This window comes from Triturus cristatus, chromosome 3_1 (assembly GCF_964204655.1).
Source record: "Triturus cristatus chromosome 3_1, aTriCri1.1, whole genome shotgun sequence".
In the NCBI taxonomy this organism is placed as follows: domain Eukaryota; kingdom Metazoa; phylum Chordata; class Amphibia; order Caudata; family Salamandridae; genus Triturus; species Triturus cristatus.
The window spans coordinates 303,707,421-303,730,437 of record NC_140583.1 but is presented as its reverse complement, the minus strand read 5'-3'; the positions used below and the strand labels follow the sequence as shown (position 1 = coordinate 303,730,437).

Below are 23,017 nucleotides of genomic sequence, written 5' to 3'. Positions count from 1 at the left end.
TAGCACAAACCGGCCTGCAAGAGGTGGCTACTACATCAGATGCAACAGTCGATCTCAACCTCGAAGGTGCTAATAGGAAGAGTGATTCAGGGAAAGGCAATTTTTTTTCTCTGTCGGATCATTCATCTGATGATGATGAGGATGAGGAATCAGGGCTGAAAAACATTTTTGGTGAAAGATCTGGGATTAGGTCTGGTAGTGCGCTTAATACTTCAAATCTGGATGAAGACAATCTCGAAACGACTATGGTACAAAAGCAAAGGGTTTGTAAGGAGGTTAAAGCTGCTGGTCAGGCTGCAATTGAACCACCCCTAGAAATGGCTAAGGGGCGTGAAGGGGATGAACAATCTCAACCATCAAATCAGCGAGGGGAGATTTCACTAGAATCAATTTACCAATGTATTACAGAACATAGGGCTGAGACTCGCACGGAAAGGACTAAAACACATGTTGCTTGTCGAAAATTACAGAATTCTGTTAGGCGGATAGCGAAGTCCTGTACAGAGTTCACAGAACGGTTGAATGAGGCAGAGGCAAGAATTTCTACACTAGAAGACGATATGGCGAGACAAAAGACAGTGGTGGATAATTCGCAGCAATAGAAGGAGGATGTGCAAGTCAAACTTGTAGATCCGGAAAATCGTATGTGGAGGAACAATCTGCGGATTTTAGGAATTCCTGAGGGTATTGAGGGACAAGATATTCGCAAATTTGTTGTGGAATTATTCACTGAAGCCTTCCCAGAATTAAAAGACTGGAACTGGTCCAATGAAGTGCAGAGGGCGCACAGGTTCCCATTCAAATAGAGGCCTATAAAAACCGGAGATAAGGACGTCAGACCGAGAGCAATCTTGATTTGTTTGAGTAATTTTCTGACACGCCAGGCGATATATGACCTGGCTCGGCCAGATAAAAAGCGGGCTGCGAAGAGAACTCAATTTTTTGTGCGACCGGACTTCTGCCACCAAACTGTGGAGAAAAGGTGACAGTTGCGTCAGTTAACTCCCTTTCAGGGTAAAGGAGTGCAAGTGTTTTTGCTAAATCCTGCCACCCTTAAAGTGATGGTGAAAGGCCAAACACTGTTCTTTACCCCAGAATTAACAGCAAAGGAATATTTGGCCTCATTATAAATGTTTGATTTTGTATTTTTGTCTTATACTGCCTTTATAGCTGTGTCTAGCTGTGTATAATGGTTTAGAATTTTATAGTTGGCATTATATGGCAGTGTCAGTACTTGGCTTGGGTTATGTGCATTGTTTTTGAGCATTGTTTTTCAATTCAGATATGTGGTAATGTACGGGAAAACCAAGCAATGTATTCAATTTAGTCTTGCGTCAGCCAGACAGAGATGGGGAGGATGGGGGAACACACGGGGGAAGAACTCACTCTACATCAACAGATGCCTGCAAATTGGGGAGCGGGGAGGGGAGGGTGGCACGGGGTGGGTTGAGGTCAGGGGCACTGGGGGACGTCGAGGGTGTGGTGTAAGGGGATGGTGGGGGGTGTATTTTACAAAAATTAATCCATGCGCAAATATTTTAGATTTTTTAGGATGGACAAGAAGTATCAGAATAAGATTAGGATTAAGATTTAGAAGGAGTCAGTTATCATTGGTTTATTTTACGAGATATAGGAGATATGGCGGCTAATGGAATTCGTATTTGTTCTTTTAACGTCTGTGGCTTAAATAATTGTAACAAAAGGCGTAGGATAGCTACAGAATTACGTATTATAAAGCCAGACATTTTGTGTATCCAGGAAACACACATTCCGTGGGTCAAACGCAAACTGTTGGAAGAATTAAGATACACACTTCTGGCGGCAACTAGGCAGATCTACACCAATAAGGGAGTTGCTATTTTGGTATACGGTGGTATCACTGGGACAGGGAGGGTAAAGATGGATAATTATGGGAGATGGGCGAATGTTGAATGTTTAATAGGAACAACTAAGTCTACTATTTGTTCTGTTTACGGGTCAAATGTTGATACATGGTATATTGGAAGATCTAAATGTTGAACTGGCATCTTGGCTAATTTTATGTGGGGTCTTTAATATCCATTTAGAAGGGCACATTTTAAGTCCCAAATATAAGTATATGGGCCGCAAACCTAAAGTTTTTAAGGCCCTAGTTCAAGTATTGAGGGACTATGGGCTAGTGGACACATGGAGGACATTATATCAGGCAGATCCGGGATTTACGTTTAACTCACATCCACATCAAAAATTGGTTAGACTAGACTATATTTTTATGTCTAGGGCACTCTTAGCTGGGGCAAAAATACAGGTCTGGCCTCGAATTATTGCGGGTCATGGTCCTCTTTTGCTGGATTTACATATGATTAGGCAGAGGAAGGGTGGAAGGACATTCTCTTTTAACAGGAAATTATTGAATGATAAGGCATTTAGAGATCATCTGATTAGTTGGACAAGGGATTTTCGTGATGTAAATAGGGGATCTGCTTCGGCTCCCATTGTATGGGACACTCTTAAAGCTGGAATACGGGGCGAGGCACTTAGCTTTGGGCTAGCTAAACTTAAACAAGGGCAAACAATAACTCATCAGCTGTTGGACGAGCTTCGGGAAGCAGAACGGGAACTGATAAAGATCCTTAGACAGGGGTTAGATGTTAAAGCCATAAATAGTAAGCTAGCATCTGTCAAAGTAAAAATTAACGCAACTTGGTGCAAGGAAATTGCCATTCAATATAATACCTATAAACAAAGTAGATATGAATATGGAGAGTTGACTGGGCGGCATGTTGCACAGAGACTCAGAGCTAGACAATCTTCTGAAAGAATTTTGGCCATGATTGATGCGGTAGGCAACACGGTTGAAACAGAGGAGGGTATTATGGGGGTTTTTCATGAGTTTTATCAGGAGTTATATAAACAACACGATCGTGAGGAATTCGATATGGAACACTTTTGTCAAAAATTAGTATTAAATCGGATAAGTGTTGAGGAGCAAGCAATATTGGAAGAATCAATAACAATTGAGGAAATGGAGGCAGCGGTAGGACAGCTATCACAGGGTAAAGCTGCTGGTCCGGATAAACTGCCATTGGAAATCTATCAGCTGCTTTTTTCTGTAGTGAAATTGACATGTTGGGGAATGCACCTCCGTCCTGGCATGAGGCCAATATTGTTGTGTTTAAAAAAAAAAAGGATAAACCCCCTAATACACCAGGGTCATACAGACCGATATCGTTGCTAAACGCGGATGGGAAAATTTATGCCAAGTTTTTAGCTAATATACAGATTATTGCGCCCTTGGTTTCAATGTCCCAACATGGATTTATTCCTGGTAGAAGCACCATTAATCATATCCATAAAGTTATTACTCTTATCGATTTTGCTAACGTGTATCATAAAAAGCTGGGCTTAATATTCCTCGACGCCGAGAAGGCGTTCGACCCTGTATCTTGGGTTTTCCTGTGGAGTATTATGTGTGGGATGGGGTTTGGGCCAGATTTTATTAAGTCGATTAAAAGTATGTACAAATCTCCGAGAGCTAGAATTTGTGTCGTGAGGATGCAATCCCAGCAAGTTTGTATTAACAGGGGAACAAGGAAGGGATGTCCCTGTTCCCTATTACTCTTTTCGTTATACATTGCTCCATTTGTGCAGATGCTAGAACAAAGCAGCAGGATAAAGTCAATGGAATGCGGGCTTTACCAGATACGAGTTCTAGCATATGCGGACGATATCGTCGTTGCCTCGGCTGATCCAGCACAGGCCTTAAGGGAAATTGAAAAGTTGGCTGAAGAATTTGGGGCGGTGTCGGGATACAAACTCAATGCGGCTAAAACTCAGATAGTATGCACACATCAGGCCTGGCCAGGTGAGAGTCGGGTAACTGATGAAGCTCGATACCTTGGTATAAAAATCAGAATGTCTATACAAGAACTTATTGATGTTAATTGGGGTGCTATTACTTTAGAGGTTAAGCAGCAGCTAGATCGTCTGGAGTGTCAGCATCAGACGTTAGTTGGGAGACGGAACGTTTTAAAAAAGACCGTTCTTCCAAAAGTACTCTATTACTTTAGAGCAGTGCCATTAGAGATAACAAATAAACAGTTGCAAGGGCTCCAAGCTATATGTGATAGATTAATTTGGGGCCAACGTAAAGCTAGGAGAGCTTTTAAATGCATGATGCTACCGTTAGACAGGGGAGGGTGGTCTGTTCCGAATTTTTGCTTCTATTAATATGTCTGTATATTGCAAAATATAGGTATTTTATTGACAGGGGAAGACGCGATAGAGGCAGAAGCTCCTTCAATATATCCATGTTGGCGGAAGAAGCTAGAAACGTGCTATTAAAGTTTTTCGAGCCAAGTTACTATAAAAAAACTAGGTTTAAGGTTATGATTTCTGTTTACAAGGCTTGGAAAAGGGTATGTAAGTGGCAGAATATTTCACAAATTAATTACTACACTCCACTCAACTGTCAGGTTCCCGGAAATATTTGGGGATTTTAAGATGCTGTATTGGAAGACGCAGGGGATTCGGTATTTCGGTGAGATATACAATGGTGGGGTGATATGCTTATTTGCGGAATTAGTTGAAAACTATCAACTTCAACATCATTACTTTTTTAAGCACTTGCAATTGCGTGATTATCTTGTCAGACATCACCTGTATGAGGGAATTATGATGTTACTAATGGTAGAGGCTATTAGAAGGAAGGCTTAGATAGGAGTATTATATGATATGCTAATCGAATCTCAAAAGGACGATTTAGCTGCTTATGACCTGAAGTGGACTACACGCTTAGGGATTGAGGGAGAGGTGATGCAGACTTCCATAGATATAGCAGGAAAAATATTGTTATCATCGAATTTACAAAACGCAGCATTTTAAGACCATCTTTGATTTATATAATACACCTGAACGCATGATGAAATGGGGTGGGAACAACGATGGTAAATGTTTTAGATGTCAGTGTGATCGTGCAAATAGTGTGCACGTTTTTTTTTAATGTACTGCACTGTCGCAATTTAAGCAACAAATAGCATTATTTTTGCAAGAAGTCACAGGTATTTCCATATCAATAACAAAGGTAATGATGTTATTGGGGACATGGGGGAACGGCTCAAATGAGAAACCAATGTACAAATTTAAATATTTATTATTTGTTGCTGTTGCTCGTCTGTGTACTGCCTCATGCTGGCTGCAAAGAGTAGCTCCCACATTTGAGATGTGGCGGGCAAAGTTTTATCATGTCTTTAATATGGAATATATGCGGTAAAATCAGTTAAACGGCAAAAACTTGGTATTCAGATATGGGAGTCTATGATACAGTATATGAAATAGATAATTGATTTAGGTTGCTTAATGATAATACAGTTATAATTTGTTTAGTTGCTCCTTCCCTTTCGAACTTACTTTACGATTGTTAACTGTACGTATTGACAAGTTTGTTAGTTCTGATTATAATTGTTATGCTATATGTTTGTGACATGGATTGAATCAATAAAAAATAAAAAAATACATCACTACATTCATCTTATTGAAACTTAACAACAATACTACTCAAGCTGCCCAATACTCGGTACATTACCAGAGGAAAACCCAAAAAATTTTAACAGACAGAACTGTTGCAGTTATTCATGTGGGGTAAAAATAAGAACGAGCAGAGAAAACACTTGTGCTTTAGGTAAGACCGAGTCAATAACAAAATGCAGCTTGCCGGCATTTGGATCTGATGAGCAAACACTATATCAGTAATGCCATAAGTGTGGACACGATTATTAAATGTACTTTGATAAGTGAGCAGATTTCTCTTCCATAGTCTCCTAGGGGTAGGGATGAACCTTTACACAGCTATCTTTGTGACTGATCACACACTTTCATTTCCATTTGTCTGTATATGCTACAAGATATAAAATGTTTGAAAATTAAATCAAATATTGTATGGAAACCACCATTAGGAAAGATAGGACTTCTGCTAACTGAAGACATAAGTGGAAAGTTCTTCTTATACCCTGCCCACAAACAAATGTATGCAAGAAGAAAGAGGGTAGCTTGCCACTTATTCCGGAAAGTCAATCAAGGTGGAAGTTCCACCTAATGTAATGGGATCTAATAGCTTTTCGCAATTATGTTCCTGGACAGGACACACGTGGAGAACAGGTTTACTTTTATTTTTGAAGTAGAACACCTCTTTATATAATAACAGGATAGTGATATAGGTGAACCAATTATCTTGTTCTTGCTGCAATAACCTACTGTGAAGAAGAGTATGAGTGCACATGGAAAAGGTGACAAAAAGTGTATAACTGATGCACCTGGGTATTTAAAACATTGCATGAATGTAATTATAGAGGACCTTGGATACAAACATATGTAGATCTGATTTCAAGTCAAATTTGAAAGTATTTTGATAAATGAAAGAAAATGTACCAGTCAATGTTCACACATATAAAATAAAGTTACCTCCCACTTACTTGGAAATGTTGATGTTGTTCTCCTTGGGTGTGAAAAATATAACACTGGTCCTGTCACCAACAGATCCAGCCATGCTCTTGTTGGTCAACCATGGCTGCCGGAAGCGCTCTGCTTTGCTAGTAAAATCTTTTGGTCCACTCTGCAGCTTTTGGCCCCATCTGTCAGTTGGGTTACTTTCCTCGCCAACCACAGTAATGCCCTCACTCCTCTCAAGGAACATACTGACAGGCCGGTCCTTTGATGTGGGGTGAATGGAGAGATCTTCTCTTTGCCCTACTGTGAGCCCTTTTATGGCCACAGGTTGAGATGGAACTGGTACCCCAGTTGATGCACTGAGGTCCACAAGCAAAGACAATGGACGCTCTGATGATTTTCTGGACACTTGAGAGGTAGTGGATATGGATAAGGTCTCGCCATGGAGTCTCTCATACTCATCACGGTCCTGCTGTTCAAAGGCTTTTCGCTGCCTTTCTAGGATGTCCTTCTCATGCCTTATCTTCTGCATTAGCTCCCGCTCATTGTGTTGCTGAAGTTGTTTCTGCCGTTCCTTTTTCTCTTCATTTAACCGTTGCAGTTTGACGAGCACTGGGTCTGTAGAGCCCTTTATCACACCGCCCTCAGCAGATGTGTGGACAGTAGGCACAACAGAAATTTTGTAGTTAGATGTCTGCAGATCCTCTGGCTGAAGGTTACTTCTGTTGTGTATAATATCTGCACTTTCCTTCTGTGCCAATTGTGTGCTTTGTGAATGGTTCTCAGACAGCCCCCGATTTGTTTTGTGACTGTCCTGAGGTGGAATATAAAAGGTGGGTAGACTGCTAGATACAAGAGGTTCCCGGGGATGAGGTTTGTAGGTGGCAATCACATAACTTTCAAGAGGACTCTCTGGTAATTCACACCCTGAAGGAGTTCTTTGTGGAATAGGAGAGACATTCCAGTGTGAAACTGCAATGGAGTTGAGTTGAGTCGGACTACTGACAAATGAGTTTTCTGCCATGCCTTGCTCTAATGTCTGGTCATCAGTAATCATTGCTTCTGTTTTACTTTGACTATCCGCGTTATGCAGCAGATCCAGACTCCCTTGAGAGCCTTCACTGTCCAATGTTCCCAGTGGAGAAGGCAGATCCTCAACTGTGAGCTCAATGGATGCCCGCTGCTCATCTGATGGTGACAGACCACCCCCAGTTACACGGACCTTCAGAAGTTCTAAGCTGAATTGGGCCTGTTCCAGCTCTCTCATTCGACGGCTCTCCCGCTTTGCCCGCACCCCTCTTTTCTGATTGAGGTCCTCCAGAGACTTGCGTCGCTCTCTCACAGATACCTCTTGCAACATACAAGGATCTAACATACCAGCATCTCTCTCATGCTGCTGATATGTTAAATCGTGAGTCCTGTCGTCCAAATGTTCAAGGTGGGACTCAGGGAAATTATCCAAAACAGGTCCATTTCCCTCTTTCAACAAGCTATGCTTACACTGTAAAATGTCAAGATTGTTACTCAGGACAGACATCTCCATCCCAATTCTGTCCTCTTCTTTGATTTGTTGGGTGTCCTCCAGCACCTTTTCTTTTAACCGTTGTTCTTTCAGAGCACGAAGTCTGAAATAGAATAGGCATATGAGTCTTTCCATTCAATGCATAAGGTTGAAAGAGATGCACCCTTTTCCTTCTCAGCAATTGCAGAGAAGGGATATGCAAGTGCCCCTGTTCAGGTTTTTAACGATTTGCAAAGCCAAAATCAAACAGTTCTAGGCAACAGCAAAAAGAGGATAACCAAACAGCGCAACCGTATTACACTATTCCAAAATTGTATTTGTAAACTTGTTGGCACAGGAATAACAACTCATTCAGTGTAATATGTAAATTAATAACAGCAGCGTTAATGCCACACGTTTCTGGTTCTTCTTTCACAATTTTGTGTCTTAATACTATGCACAGGTAATAACAAATGATATATCTAACATGCAACATATACAGGAATACTAGATGGCCCACGTTTCTACATTTTTACTAAACCACGATGGTCTGACAAAGATAAGTTCTCGCCCCATTTGCTGATTATCAACTTACAATACATGGAACAACAACTTACTTTTCTATAGAAATTCATAAAGGATATAATCCTGCTTCTAGACACTCCAATAACATATGCTACCAAGGTAAATAAAATCCATTCCAAAGTACTCATAGTAATTAGGGCTGAACTAGTACTTACTTCAGGTCACAGATTATAGGTGCAGCTTTTAAAGTATATCAATTTTGTTTGGGGAATCACACAGGAGGAAAAAACAAAATGGAGGAGAACATGTGGTGCAGAGAAAACGCATTGTTATTTTGAAGATGTGAAAGTTCCCGCAGCAAATTCTTTTTTAAATACGACATCATTGTTCCAAAAACTCTTTTCAAATTTGAAAAACCTTTTATGATTCTGTAGAATACCTCACAATCTGTGTTAATCTATACAGTGGTACCACTGCTACAACAGTTAGAGATAGCAGTGTGTGTCTCGGTAGAGCTCTGCCTATAGGTTAGTTTGTCTGTAATAAACTACAGAAAATAGGCTCAACTTTAAAATCTGACAGACCATTTACTAGCTTTTCTTAACAGATGGCACAAGTAAGCTTTTGACTTGATATTGAAGTGTTACCTGCAGCGTGCTGTATACCCTCTGACTGCTGACTGTAACTGGATGATCTTTTTTCTTTGTCTTCTATACAGATTTTTGGCCTGGTAGCCTCTCCATTGAGCCTGCAGGCATGTTGCTGCCTTCTGTCTGCCAGCCGCATACTTCCGCCAGCATTTCTGGATAATGGTGGCAGCCGTCTTCTGGCGGAGGAATTTCTGCCTCAACACAAACCCTCGCCATCGAGACTGGATGAGAACAGCAGCATTATGGAGAATAAGTGAGTCGATTTCACGTTCCAACTCATGTTTTCTTTGCTTCCAACTGCGCCAGTGTGTCTGAAATAGCAAAAAAAAAAGGTCTAATAAAAATGGATACATTAGGAACCGAATTCCCAATCTTTTGATCACCTATCTTTTATTAACTACTTACATTTCCATTTTCTGACGCAAGTATCCAATGGAGAGAGGACCTAGACCTAAGGAATAGTGAAGCATTTTACTGAGAGAATATGTGTAGGGTCTTGGCACTACTAGATTGGAGAAATCTGAATGGGTTCCTGATGGGAGCTTTACAAAGAGAAAACTTCTCTACAAAGCAAATTTCTAAATCTTCCACTAGTAATTAATGTTTTACATGAGACAAATACAAAAATTTACCTAACCGTTAAATCAAAGAAATCAAACCAATCTTATGAAACATTAAGACCTGTGGTTGTGTGTTACCATTTACAGATTCATTGCACCAAGGCCAATAATTTGTTAGCTGCTACATCAATAAAGCATGTTTTAAATGCAAGTTACCACAACCCCACTACATCTACATCAACCACAATTAAATGAAAATAAAATCACATATTTTATATTTAATTATGTTACTCAACTTGAGGAAAATAAAAATCTATGAGGCCTATGTGTCCCCATGTGCCCCCCCCCAACGCTTATGTGCACATACATGTAACCTATGTATTTCCCCTCCATGGCCTTTCTATCATGATGCTTATGCTATAACGTGGCCTGCCATCATCCAGTCTCCCATGAGAGAAACGACAAATCTGTATTGAGGCCTACACGTTTTTCATCATGTTTTCCTGCATTTTCATGAAGCCCATGTTTATGGCTCAGCCAGAGCCAAAAAGAGGTTTCATGCCTCAGAACGCTCTGAAAGCTGCAGCTACGTCTCCTTGGCCTTGCACACTTGGGCCTCAGCCAAAGGGGCCCCGACCGAGGTGCCGAGACAGTATTGAGCACGGTTATCTGCTTACTCTTACTGAAACCACATTCTTGCCTGGTGAAGGAGGAATGAACGCGACCCATCTGCAAGGAGGGAGCCCAGCCTTACTGTCTCTCTTTGTGAGATTGCAAAGCTCACGTCAGTAAAAAGCCCATAACCCCCCATGTAAGGCCTCTGCAGTAAATGAAGTAAATGAAGAAATAGATGCCACATCGGCTCTTGGTGATGAGCAACCTGTGTCACAAATCAGTCCCTGCTCCAGACATCGGATATCAGATAATACAAGATGTGCTGGTCCTCCTGACACTGAAGGCCTCACTCACTGAAGGCCTCACTTCCAGACTTGTCCGGTTGCATAGCAACCCTCCCCACGTCAGTTACACGTCATGCTCGAGTTGAGCACAAGTAAGGCAAAGTTCCAGTACAATTCCAGCAGATCACGCAACCCCCTCCAGGTATCCACCCACACATGACAAATTACCCATTATCATCAAGTGGACGCCCACATGGACGCCCACCTTCACGCCTACTTACACGCCCACATGCTCTTATCTCATTCTCTCTTGCTCTTTTGCTTACGTACAATTGAGAAATGTATATATACTGTACTCTGTGAATAATGTTTTGAGAATATTGAGAATACTTTTGAGTCCCTTTCCAGATCCTTTTTGGTGATGGTAATATTCTCCCTTTGACTCGAGTTATTGGAATAAAGCCCTTTATGAACCTGATACCACAGACTCAGCCTCTTGCTTTATGCATGATCTTATTTATATTTTAAAATTCTGAGAGCGTAATATTTTATTTACCACATAATGGCGCCCGAACAGGGACATCTCTTTCCCCACACGCCGGAGATGAAGGTCCAGTTTTGCCCCCTTCCATAGCCGTGACGGACTTCAAGCGTGCACGTCGCGGGTCTTCCCGCCAACTCCCTCAGGCCAACGAAGGGGACAGACTGCGACCAGGCATCCATACGAGGCGGTGAGGAACGCAGATTGTCCTACCCAGAGCCCACCTGCGAGAGAGCTGTGTCCGAGGTATACAGAGGCCCACCAGATTCCGAAGTTCCGAAGTATCCAAGTCACGAGTCGAGTCCAGTCCAGTCCAGTTTGGTCTAGTCCAGTTAAGTTCCGAGGCCTTCCGTTCCGTGCTACCCGGTGAGTACCGTTGCTGGGGAGGCAGTTAGACGTGCACATTAGGTTGTGCCGGTCAAGACGGGTTTGGGTACACAAATCCGGTCTGCACTGTTTCAGCAGTGTATCTGTACTGTTTAGCAGTATATCTAGTATGTCTTGCATATAATTCAGTATTCTCTAGTGTTAGTATTATGTCAGTAACTAGTTTCCTATTAGTTATCATCGTTCGTTAAATGTTAAATGTTAAATGTTTTAATATGTTTTAAAAATTGTGGTATGAATGAGTGTTCATTATTGTGTTTATTGTAATTTATTGTGTTCAAAATCAAGTAGCAAAGTTTAAAGATGCCGTTCTTTTCAAAATTAAGACAGATCAAAACTAGAAAAGGGGTACTCGAGGAAGCTGTTCCCATTCCACCTAGGGACACTCCAGGGTACTTTATGTATCATAAGCATGGCCTAGATGCCGTATTATTTCTTGATTTATGGGTGGACTACACCAAGGATTTACCAGAAAGTCAGAGGTGGCCCGCAGCTGGGACCTGGGATGCAGATTGCATCATGAGAGTAGAAGAAGAGTTATGGAAAAAGACAGCCAGACAGTCACAGAAAAATGCCATTGAATTATGGCGTAAAGAATTGCATAGACGCACAGAGAAAGCGCTCAGAAAAGAAGAGAAAAGTAGGGAGGATTCAGACAAAGCCCGAGAAAACGTATTAGTTGAGGAAGGTATCCGAGTAAAAGCAGAACAAGTAGACAGACAACGAAACACTCTTATGAAAGAGAAAATGTAGACCAGCTCGGAAGGATGCCATTGAGTTTTGGCGCAAGGAGTCACATAGGAGGACAGAGTAAGTGTTTCACGAAGCAGAGAGAAGTAGACTGGAGTCTGGAAAAGCCAAGGAAAAGATGTTACAGGAGGAAGTGGAGCAGGTAAAATGAGCGCAGGCTGACAGAGAAAGAAATACTGACGTTGCTGGTATTTATCCCGTCCTTTCAGAGGACCTAGCAAGAGTGGCCCCAGTAGAAGGTCCAGTTAGAGTGCCACCGCAAGTACCACGATACATATAATAATGATATAGTAGCCCAAAGGTTCTTGAGCCTCCCACCAAACGAACAGCGCATAGCTGGTGTTTTCATGGTCCAACATTTGATTACGTTGTTAAAAGGGACTTGAGAGGGGTGTAGATAGGGTAATAGCAACACCTGTGATTTGATGACACCCCTAATGTACAAAGTGTTAACGAAAAAATAATTAGTGAAAAGTTTAGCTTGAAAAAAGAATTGTGGGTATTTCGAATTTGCAAATTGTTCAAGAATACAGGTTTGTGTTCTTGGTGGTCCAGTGAGCCAATGTGCTGGGTCAAGTCGGTAAGATTATGACCCCCTGAGAGCAAATTGTATGTAAAAATAATTTTTCAATTGGGCGAATTATTGCAGTTTTTATGGAATTGAGTAGTCTTTTTGTCTTTGACAGCTTCAGAGTGAGGAGAAGGTGGGGGCTGTGTAGAGCAGTATGTGATACAGAAATCGGAGACAGATTCTGACCTTGTAGCCAGTGTAGGTGGGGGCCGGTGAGAGGAGCAGAACAGAGGCACTGCTTAGAAAGCTTCTCTGACATCGCATCTGTGTAATGCCTGCAGCCGGAGAGCCTTGGGGGCCAGGAGTAGGAACAACAAAAAAGTTGGCTGGCAGCCCAGGCTCAGGCCGCGCTGAGGGGCTATTTTTAGCTTCTCTGATAAGACAGGGCAGCTGAGAAATGTAAGTCGAGAAAGATTCCCTTGGTCTATTCTGTGCTAAACCAGTGCCCCGGGGAAATGTCTATGGAGAAGATTTGTTTTATTTTTTAGCAAATGTTATATTGCTTCTGGCCAGAAAGTAAAATGTTGCTCTTGCTTGGAATTTTAAGGGCTATATGCCTATATAAAAACGATTTTCAAATTCAGACATTTTTTAATTGTGGCCACAAGCTGCCACCAGTTGCATTGGATAAATGATCCAGTGGTTCAAAGTCTGTGAGGAGAGATGAGAGGTGCGTCTTCGTCTGGGACGTTAGGGTACATTGTGTTGACGAAGATGCATAGCTCATTTTTATGAAAAAAAAACAAACAGGTTCGTGTGTTCTTCATTTTTGATTATTGTTGCTGATCCTGTGTGTCAGACTTGACACTGCCAGTTGGGGGTGTCGAGGGCAGGTAAATCAATTATTGATTATACGCCTGACAAATTAAGCAGGCCACAATGTTCGCCTCTGAGCTGTAGGTACTATAATTGCGCATCGCTGCTCATTTATATATGTTAGTGTAATTGTCTATGCTTTCTGTGCTTGGTATACTGATGACTTGGCATATGTATTTTATATATGTTTTGTTTTTGTGTTGTATTGACCAGTTTGTTTGGCATTAATACAAGTTCTCCTGGGCGTTACAGAGATGGACGTGACGACGTATATCTTTGCGCTGCGCTTGGCTGGAACTTGTTCACAATTACTAAATTTCCCAGACATGATATTACCTTTATCATGCTGTCAAAATAGCGGACAACATGTTATCAGTGTATGTCTAATTGGTATTGGAGATGAATAAAAGAAGAAAGTAGTTATGCAAGACTTAAATATGTATCACATGACTGCCTTTCTCTTATAGACAGGCAGCCTCGGTCATATGTTTCCAGATTGGACATTAAGGAACCATTATGATCTGTGCACTCGCATCTTACCTCTTGAAAGGCCTGTTTTAAATAAGGACTGCCACCCCAGAGTGACAAATGAGGCTCGGTATTTAGGGTAATGAGAAAATATCTGACAGGATTTCCTTTTTAAAGTTTGCTTTAGTAAGCTCATTCTTGTAAGTGGTGGCCCCAAAAGTTGACTTGTTTTTAAATTAGGCTGTTTATTGTATAGGTGGAAATTATTGCGAACTGACTGATTTTTTTAGCAGATGAATTATTAATTATCAACATTAACAACTGTTCTTAAACTTGGTTTTCCGAATATTTAGGAAGTTTAGCATTCCTATTAGGGCCTCCTAGCATTAATATTGACTTCAGGTTGGTGTAGGTTCACATAATAGGGACATTTGCATATGAGATGTCATGTGGCCAGCCTATGAGCTCGCACAATGGGGTTTGTACATTTGTTAGAAGGATTTCTCGCAATTTCAAATACGCTGTGCATCTCCTATAATTTTGCTTACGTCCAGTAGCTACACACAGGGATTAATAGTGTTGACAAGACACAGGGTTTGATAGTGTTTGACAGCAGTGAAATCTGTTTCAGATTTCATCCTGTCAAAAAGGGGGGGAAGGAGGAGAATATTGGCTTTCTGCTGGCCCCTGAGGAGGTTCGCTTCCCGCTAGCCCCTTAAGAAATTAAGCCCCTTAGAAATTAGCCCCCTTAGAAATTAAGCCGAGGAAATAGGTATGGTGCTTTCCCCTTTTTCTCATGTTTTATTGTGATCTTTCAGGGGAATTAGTCCAAGCCCCTAATACAGCTTCTACTAAAGTCCTCCCTTGGACACAAGAACACACTGTGGCATTTGCAGAATTAAAGAGAGCTTTATGTCAAGCACCAGTTTTAGCAAACCCTGATTACAACAAATCGTTTATGCTTTTTGTGACAGAGCGGGATGGAACAGCACTATCTGTCCTAACACAAGATCATGCAGGAAAACACGAGCCCTGTGCTTATTTTTCTAGTACATTAGACCCAGTAGCACAGGCTTTGCCTGCGTGCCTAAAATCAGTTGCAGCAACGGCCTTAGCCATAAGACAAAGTGACTCGATAGTGCTGGGCCACCCTCTGACAGTACAAGTACCACACGCAGTAGAGGTTCTCTTGAACCGGACACAAACACAACACCTGACTGTAGCTAGACTGACAGGCTATGAGCCAACGTTATTTCAACCACACATAGAGATCAGACGATGCAACATACTGAATCCTGCTACCCTTTTGCCCTCCAGTACAGAAAGCGTTTCACCACACGACTGTGTTGAAGTAATACATACCGTGACTAAACCAAGACAAGACTTGACAGACGTTGCACTCCCAGACCCCGACCTAACACTATAAGTTGACGGCTCATGCATGAGGACAGGGGTGGGAGAATTAGTGGCAGCATATGCAGTGACTACTGATACTGTAATAATAGAGACTAAAAGAATAGACATATTGTCAGCACAAGCAGCAGAGCTCATCGCCCTGACACAAGCGTGCATAAGAGCTAAGCACCTGAGAGTAAACATTTACACCGATTCTGTGGCGAGAAAGAGGTTTCTTGACCTCTCATGGGGCCAAGATACAGCATGGCCCCCTTATTCAAGCCCTACTGGAAGCAATACATTTACCAACAGCCATAGCTATCCTAAAATGTAAAGCACATACTAGAGCCACAGATACCATTTCCCAAGGCAATGATCTGGCAGACCGAACAGCGAAACAGACAGCTCAGACCCCACTAGACATGACAAAATCACAGATACTATCACTGTCCAAAGCCATGACAGTTAGGGATCCTTCCAAGGATGTACAAGACATACAGACACATGCTACTATGGACGAATTAAAGAAATGGTCGGAACAAGGAGGGGTACTGACTGATCAGGGTTGGATGAATAAGGGCAAATCCACATGGTTTCTTCCTGATTCAATGGTACAAATAATCATAAATACCACACATAGTCCTGCACACTTAGGAGAGAAAGCAATGCTAGACAGCTTACAGAATATATGGTTCTCTTTTACATGCGAATGGTAGCTCATTCTAGAACAGGCTTATCTCCCTATGAAGTGGTCTTTGGTAGACCACCGAATATGTGGGGCACTCCAATGCCTAAAAAGATTACTGATGTTGATAGTAACATGCTGACAGATTACCTGGCTTCCTTGATGTCTGCACTACTCTCTTGTTGTTCGCAGGTTGCTGCCGCCTTCCCTGACAACACCCAGGTCAAGGAACACTCCATCGCTAATAAGGAACTTTGATAGATCAAGCCCTCTTGAGCCGAGGTGGAAGGCGCCGAAGCCGTTAAAGTCGAGGGACGGAAAGGATGGTTGCACCTTCACCACTCTTTTACAAAGGAAAGACTTTGAACACCATTTTCTAGAGGAGACTCCCCAGAAGTTTCCACAAAGCTAAACTTAGATCTAAAAAGTCAGAACCCGTTTGATCAATTAAGTCCACTAGGTGGTGAAGCGGTTGAACATGTATTCTGGCTTGCATAAGATCTTGGACAATAACATTGATAAAAAGAGCAAGATAAAAAACAAATACTGTAAAATATTACGTGGTAGATGTATAGTGACTGTAATTTTTCTATCTTCTGTGCATCACGATAATATGTATCAGCTTAATACTACATGCTATTTTTCCTCCTATTGCCTCACTCTTATACTCCTCCACTAATGATACCATAAAGCACACATTTAGTGATCTGCCATCCTATGAGCTATCATATCGACTTGCCTTACGCAACAATACCTTTATTCAGATGCTGCACCATTCACATCAGACTAGCAATGCTACAGACTGCTGGGTCTGTGGCCGATTTCCCCCGTATCAGAAGGTAAAGGGAGTGTTGCCTCTTTTTCCTTTTCCGTTCTCCCATAATGGTTCTTGCGGAGCATGGTTTGCCTTAAATGACATCCATCAACGGTGATGCCAAAGAATACAAAGCAATAACAAGGCTCCACAAGATTGCCCAAAACATACATCAAGACCCAGGCACGTGGACATGGTCCGGTTGGCTCTGGGGATTAATATCGGCTTGGGGATGGAAAGTGTTGACCGTCTGTGGGTTGATACTATTAATGATATTCAGTTGTTGCCTATGTCTGCAGTGTGGCCCGGCCATTTGTGGCCTGTGTGCTACTGCATGTGTTCCACATCCCTATTTACAAAGCATTGAAAATGGAAAAATAATGCTGCAAGAACAGATCGACTGTCTCATGAAAATAGACGTTACATAGGGGGTTCACTAGGGTACAAGGAGGGAATGAGGAAAATAAAAATCTATGAGGCCTATGTGTCCCCATGTGCCCCCCCCCCCCAACGCTTATGTGCACATACATGTAACCTATGTATTTCCCCTCCATGGCCTTTCTATCATGATGCTTATGCTATAACGTGGCCTGCCATCATCCAGTCTCCCATGAGAGAAACGACAAATCTGTATTGAGGCCTACACGTTTTTCATCATGTTTTCCTGCATTTTCATGAAGCCCATGTTTATGGCTCAGCCAGAGCCGAAAAGAGGTTTCATGCCTCAGAACGCTCTGAAAGCTGCAGCTACATCTCCTTGGCCTTGCACACTTGGGCCTCAGCCAAAGGGGCCCCGACCGAGGTGCCGAGACAGTATTGAGCACGGTTATCTGCTTACTCTTACTGAAACCACATTCTTGCCTGGTGAAGGAGGAATGAACGCGACCCATCTGCAAGGAGGGAGCCCAGCCTTACTGTCTCTCTTTGTGAGATTGCAAAGCTCACGTCAGTAAAAAGCCCATAACCCCCCATGTAAGGCCTCTGCAGTAAATGAAGTAAATGAAGAAATAGATGCCACATCGGCTCTTGGTGATGAGCAACCTGTGTCACAAATCAGTCCCTGCTCCAGACATCGGATATCAGATAATACAAGATGTGCTGGTCGTCCTGACACTGAAGGCCTCACTCACTGAAGGCCTCACTTCCAGACTTGTCCGGTTGCATAGCAACCCTCCCCACGTCAGTTACACGTCATGCTCGAGTTGAGCACAAGTAAGGCAAAGTTCCAGTACAATTCCAGCAGATCACGCAACCCCCTCCAGGTATCCACCCACACATGACAAAGTACCCATTATCATCAAGTGGACGCCCACATGGACGCCCACCTTCACGCCTACTTACACGCCTACATGCTCTTATCTCATTCTCTCTTGCTCTTTTGCTTACGTACAATTGAGAAATGTATATATACTGTACTCTGTGAATAATGTTTTGAGAATATTGAGAATACTTTTGAGTCCCTTTCCAGATCCTTTTTGGTGATGGTAATATTCTCCCTTTGACTCGAGTTATTGGAACCTGATACCACAGACTCAGCCTCTTGCTTTATGCATGATCTTATTTATATTTTAAAATTCTGAGAGCGTAATATTTTATTTACCACAAACTAACCAAATCCTCACTTTTACTGTAACCCAAGCCCTAAATTAAATGCAATTTCTAACCATACTGCAACCCGCAAGCCTCACCCCAACTCTAATGTTAGCTCATTCAGTTATACTTACTGACAAAATCTTCAAGTGTTAAGATCACTGTTGAGCAGTCTAATGCTAAGGGTAGATGGTTGTCCTTATTGTTAGACATGACTTTTAAATGTGCAATTGAATACTTATAAAGCTAATCTTCGACTTGCTCAGCTGTACATAGCGAACAAAACAAACTAGTGAAATAAGAAAGAGAGGGGACTTTAGTATTGTCCCAGACCATGAAATGTCATGACCGGCATTAGTGACCAAACAGAGAGATTTGCCATACACTTTTTAAAAGAGGCCCTGGACTGACAAACAGAGGCTTGCACTCTTTTCAGACAGACTGCACTCATTATTCAGTTGTGTGCAAATCTTTCTCTAGGATTGACATTTATCTAGTTAAAGGTTTTTAGCAACATGACTTTGAAATAAGAGAGGTCTTATCACCATATACCATCACATATCAATCTTGCGCCAAGAAACCTTGGACAAACTAGTGAAAAGAAAAGCATTGGATGGCCAAACCAATTTTTCAGTCCCTTCTTATTACAGGTTAAAGCCTTTGAAGAGTGTTTCTGATATTAAAGTTTTTCAGTGAATGCTAAAAACCTGTGAAGGCAATCGCTCACTCGCATAGAATACATAAGAAAAAGAAGGGCAAGCTAGAAATAATCACTGGAGAGAGACATCTGACAGGCCTAGAGATTAAAATAACAACAATTCTACAGTCAGATCTGCAGAGAAAATGAAATAAGGCATTTACACAATCGTCATCCATATGTCTGAATATTTAGTCTTCTTAGTACACCAACAATATTGGCAAGTAAGTGGGAAAGATTGAAAACTACCACCATGCAACCTGAACCAGCTAAATAATAGTAAAATAAGTAAAGGCATTTTAAAAAGGTTAGGGTGAAATTGGGAATCATAATGAAGAGATTAGTAAAGTCTTGTTTTAGCATTCTTCAGACTTCTTCATTGCTTATTCAGAGGTAGATCCAGGTACAAATGTTTTTTTTCCAAAACCTACAACTGACAGAAATCTCACATGATGAAAGCGAGCTACTCAATGCAGATGGGAATGGAATGGATCATTTAATATGTTAGGGTTTTTAAGTCACCAGAACCTGTGGCCTTACAAATTTATTTAACTGCTACTCCAATGAGCGGTCTCATAGCAGTGTAAATTATGTAATTCTAAAGTTAAAAATATGCATTTTCTGATACATAAGAGTAAATAGCCACTAGACCATGCAAAGTATAGGCTTATAACTTTATTGAATAGAGACTACAAATTCTTTTTATATAATACTAATAGTTTTTAAAATGTACAAAGCAGTATCGAACAGTATAGCCTCATGCAAGGGGTCCCAGCAGTTGCAGCATGCCATAGCTGGATGTCCCTGAACAATTGTGAGTTGTGAAGGGAGAATTCTGTTTGGAGGGTCTGGAAACTTTTCATAGGGTCCCCCTCCCAAACGTCAGGCAGCCGGGAGATGCCAGCCTTGTCCCATCCTCGAAGGCAGACTCCAGTGTCACTCTTCGGTCCCACCCAGTTCAGCACAGCACCACCCTCCAGGCCAGATTTGGTGATCTGGAAGTGAGCGAGGGATCGGGGTGCCGTATAGCATACCCAAGGCCAATTATTGATATCTCCATTCTAAACGATGGGTCTGCCCACCCCCTGTTCAGCCAATTGTTGATTACTAGGATGTGCCATGTCGAAGTAATACAGACAGATGCCTAGACCCTCACTGTAGGTGGATCGGACGCATCATAGGAGATTTGTGGGGCTTGTCGTCCCAGAGGAATTTACGTGCCCGGAAAGCCTGTGAGGCAAACCACCGACAAACCGACTAGGGAGGGGGAAAGGAAAGATTTGTAGAACATGTAAGAATCATGGGAGGACCATCATTTTATAGAAGGCCACCCTGCCCAGCTTATTGAGGAGCAGTAAAGCTCATCTGTTGATATCAGCTTGTATTGTGCGGGTGAGAGGGCGGAGGTTGAGACTGCGGGAAAGGTCCAGCTTCCAGTTCATATGCATTCCCAGGCACCAGGAGCGAAGGTGGTAAATTAGCAGGGTGTCAGGTTTCGTTATCCCTGGCCCCACTTAGAGGGATCAAAAGAGATTTGGAGGGCCCAGAATATTATAGCCCATAAAATGCGAAAGGAAGATGAAGAGATTGTGGGGATTGAATCCAGACTATTGCATATAGAAACACAAGCCATTACAAGTGACGATCCCTCCTTGTTGCACAGATTACAACTTCTCTGACGGGAATACTTTGCTTTAGCCAAGAAAGACGCGCAACATGCAATACAAGCCATGCATCGACGTCTGTACAACACAGACGACAAGACCGGTAGACTACTTGCATGGCTTAGCAAAAAAGAGAACTAGATAGAAGGTGGGTGACTCAGATACAGACAATGGACGGCCTGACTCATGTAACTCCCGTTGCAATAGCCAACGCTTTACGAGACCTTCTATACGTAACATGCTCTGGCAGAGCCGACACAAATTCAGGCTTATCTCCAGACAATACAGTTCCCTAAGTGAACAGCTAGCGAGTCGCAGACGCTGGATGAAAAGATTACAAAGGAGGAAATTATAGCAGCCATCTGAAAACTGGAAAGGTCGCGGGCCCTAATGGGCCCCCCCCCTGAATTGTTTAAGCAGAACGTGACATTATTTAGCCCCCCACCTCCTCCGACTATACTTAGAGGCGCATGAGGCAGGTAGTCTCCCCAGAGATTTGCGAACGACCACGATTGTGGTAATTCCCAAGAAGGACAGACCGCCACAGAAGTGTAGCTCGTACCGACCTATCTCCCTTATTAACATGGAGACCAAAATACTGGCCAGAATACTAGCCAACAGGCTCACCGTTGTAATTATTGGTCTCATCCATCGGGACCAGTCCACCTTTATGCTAAAGAGGTCGACGAGGCTCAACCTTCGGAGGCTACACAATTGGCTAGAGGTGGTGAACACAAGGAAAGACCCACACCTTATCCTGTCCCTTGATGCCGAAAAGGCTTTCGACACCGTTCATTGGCCCTTTATTATGTCCGCATTGGAGGAATTTGGATTTGACCCGGTATTCAGGTGCTGGATTGCGGTTCTTTATGAGAAACCCCTGGCCAGAACCAGGGTTAACGGTGTGGTGTCGTGGGAATTCTCAATAGGTAGGGGCACTCTGCAGGGATGCCCCCTGTCCCCTCTGCTCTTCGCTCTGGTTCTTTAGCCCCTCGCATGTGTCATCTGTGAGCACCCGGACATAACAGGTTTCCGGGGAAGAGGGAAAGAAGATTTGGACGAGCGCATCTCTCTATATGCCGACGACATACTGATGTATGTCACAAACCCGGAAATTACACTCCCTAATATTATGGAAAGTTGCAAAACCTACGGCGCACATGCGGATATAAAATTAATTGGGAAAAATTGTGTCTTTATCCGGTTGGCATGGGAGGTGGGTACAATGTCAGCCCAAGCTGCCTTCAGCTAGCCCCAGAAGGTATAAAGGTACACATGCATCAAGCTAAGAAATAGTGAGTCCTTATTTGCGAATTTTAAGGAATCGTAAATAAGGAATCTCTATCTCCTATGCATGACGCAGATACCGAAAAAATACCGATTCAGTAAAAATCACTAAACGCGTCAGCGAAAAAAAAAAAAATCGCTAATCGCTGAAAACTTACAAATTGCGATCTCGCAAATAGCGGGATCGCTATTAGCGAGATCATAATTAGCGAAATCGCTAATTGCGAGTTCGCATTTTTACCGAGTCGCATTGGGAACAGCCTGATGACATCACAACCAGGAAGTAACTCTTCCCATGGTGCAGTCTGTGTCCATAGGAAACCCGAGTGCCTGTGGAGAGCTGTGGAGAGGAACACTTGGCATCCAGACCACTGCAAACACAGGAAATGGCCAACACATCAGCAGAGGAGGGGGCAGGTGCCAGAAAAAGAAAGATAAAGTTTAGTGAGAGGGAACTGGAGTACCTCATTGAAGAGGTTGTGAAGAGCCATGACAAGTTCTTTGGGAAGCTCTCCCTTAAAGTCCCAGAGGCTGAGAAAAGACGCCTCTGGAACAAGATCAAGTCAAGAGTCAATGCTGTGGGTGTGACACACCGCAGCATTGATGATTTAAAGAAACGCTGGTACGATCTGCGGAGCCGTGCCAAGGAGCGAATTGCCCAGAGGCTGAGTGAGGCAAAGAGCACCGGAGGAGGACCCTCGACAGTCCCGGACAACACAGCCCTGGAGGACCTGGTGGAGGGCACAATCCTGCCGGAAGCTGCTGTGGGGGTGACGCAGATGGATACATCCGGC

General features: G+C 42.6%; 1 protein-coding gene across 6 annotated transcripts in view; it reads right to left on the bottom strand.

Moving 5' to 3' along the window:
- MYO9A (myosin IXA) overlaps positions 1-23,017 on the bottom strand; it is a 1,236,948-nt gene that overhangs the window by 281,636 nt on the left and 932,295 nt on the right. For all 6 annotated transcript variants that reach the window (XM_085643964.1, XM_085643968.1, XM_085643966.1 and 3 more), the window contains 2 exons: positions 9,097-9,410; positions 6,450-8,048 (listed from right to left, as the gene is read on the bottom strand). In XM_085643964.1, the coding sequence (XP_085500090.1) occupies positions 6,450-8,048; positions 9,097-9,410 (1,913 nt within the window). The remainder of the gene's footprint in view (positions 1-6,449; positions 8,049-9,096; positions 9,411-23,017) is intronic.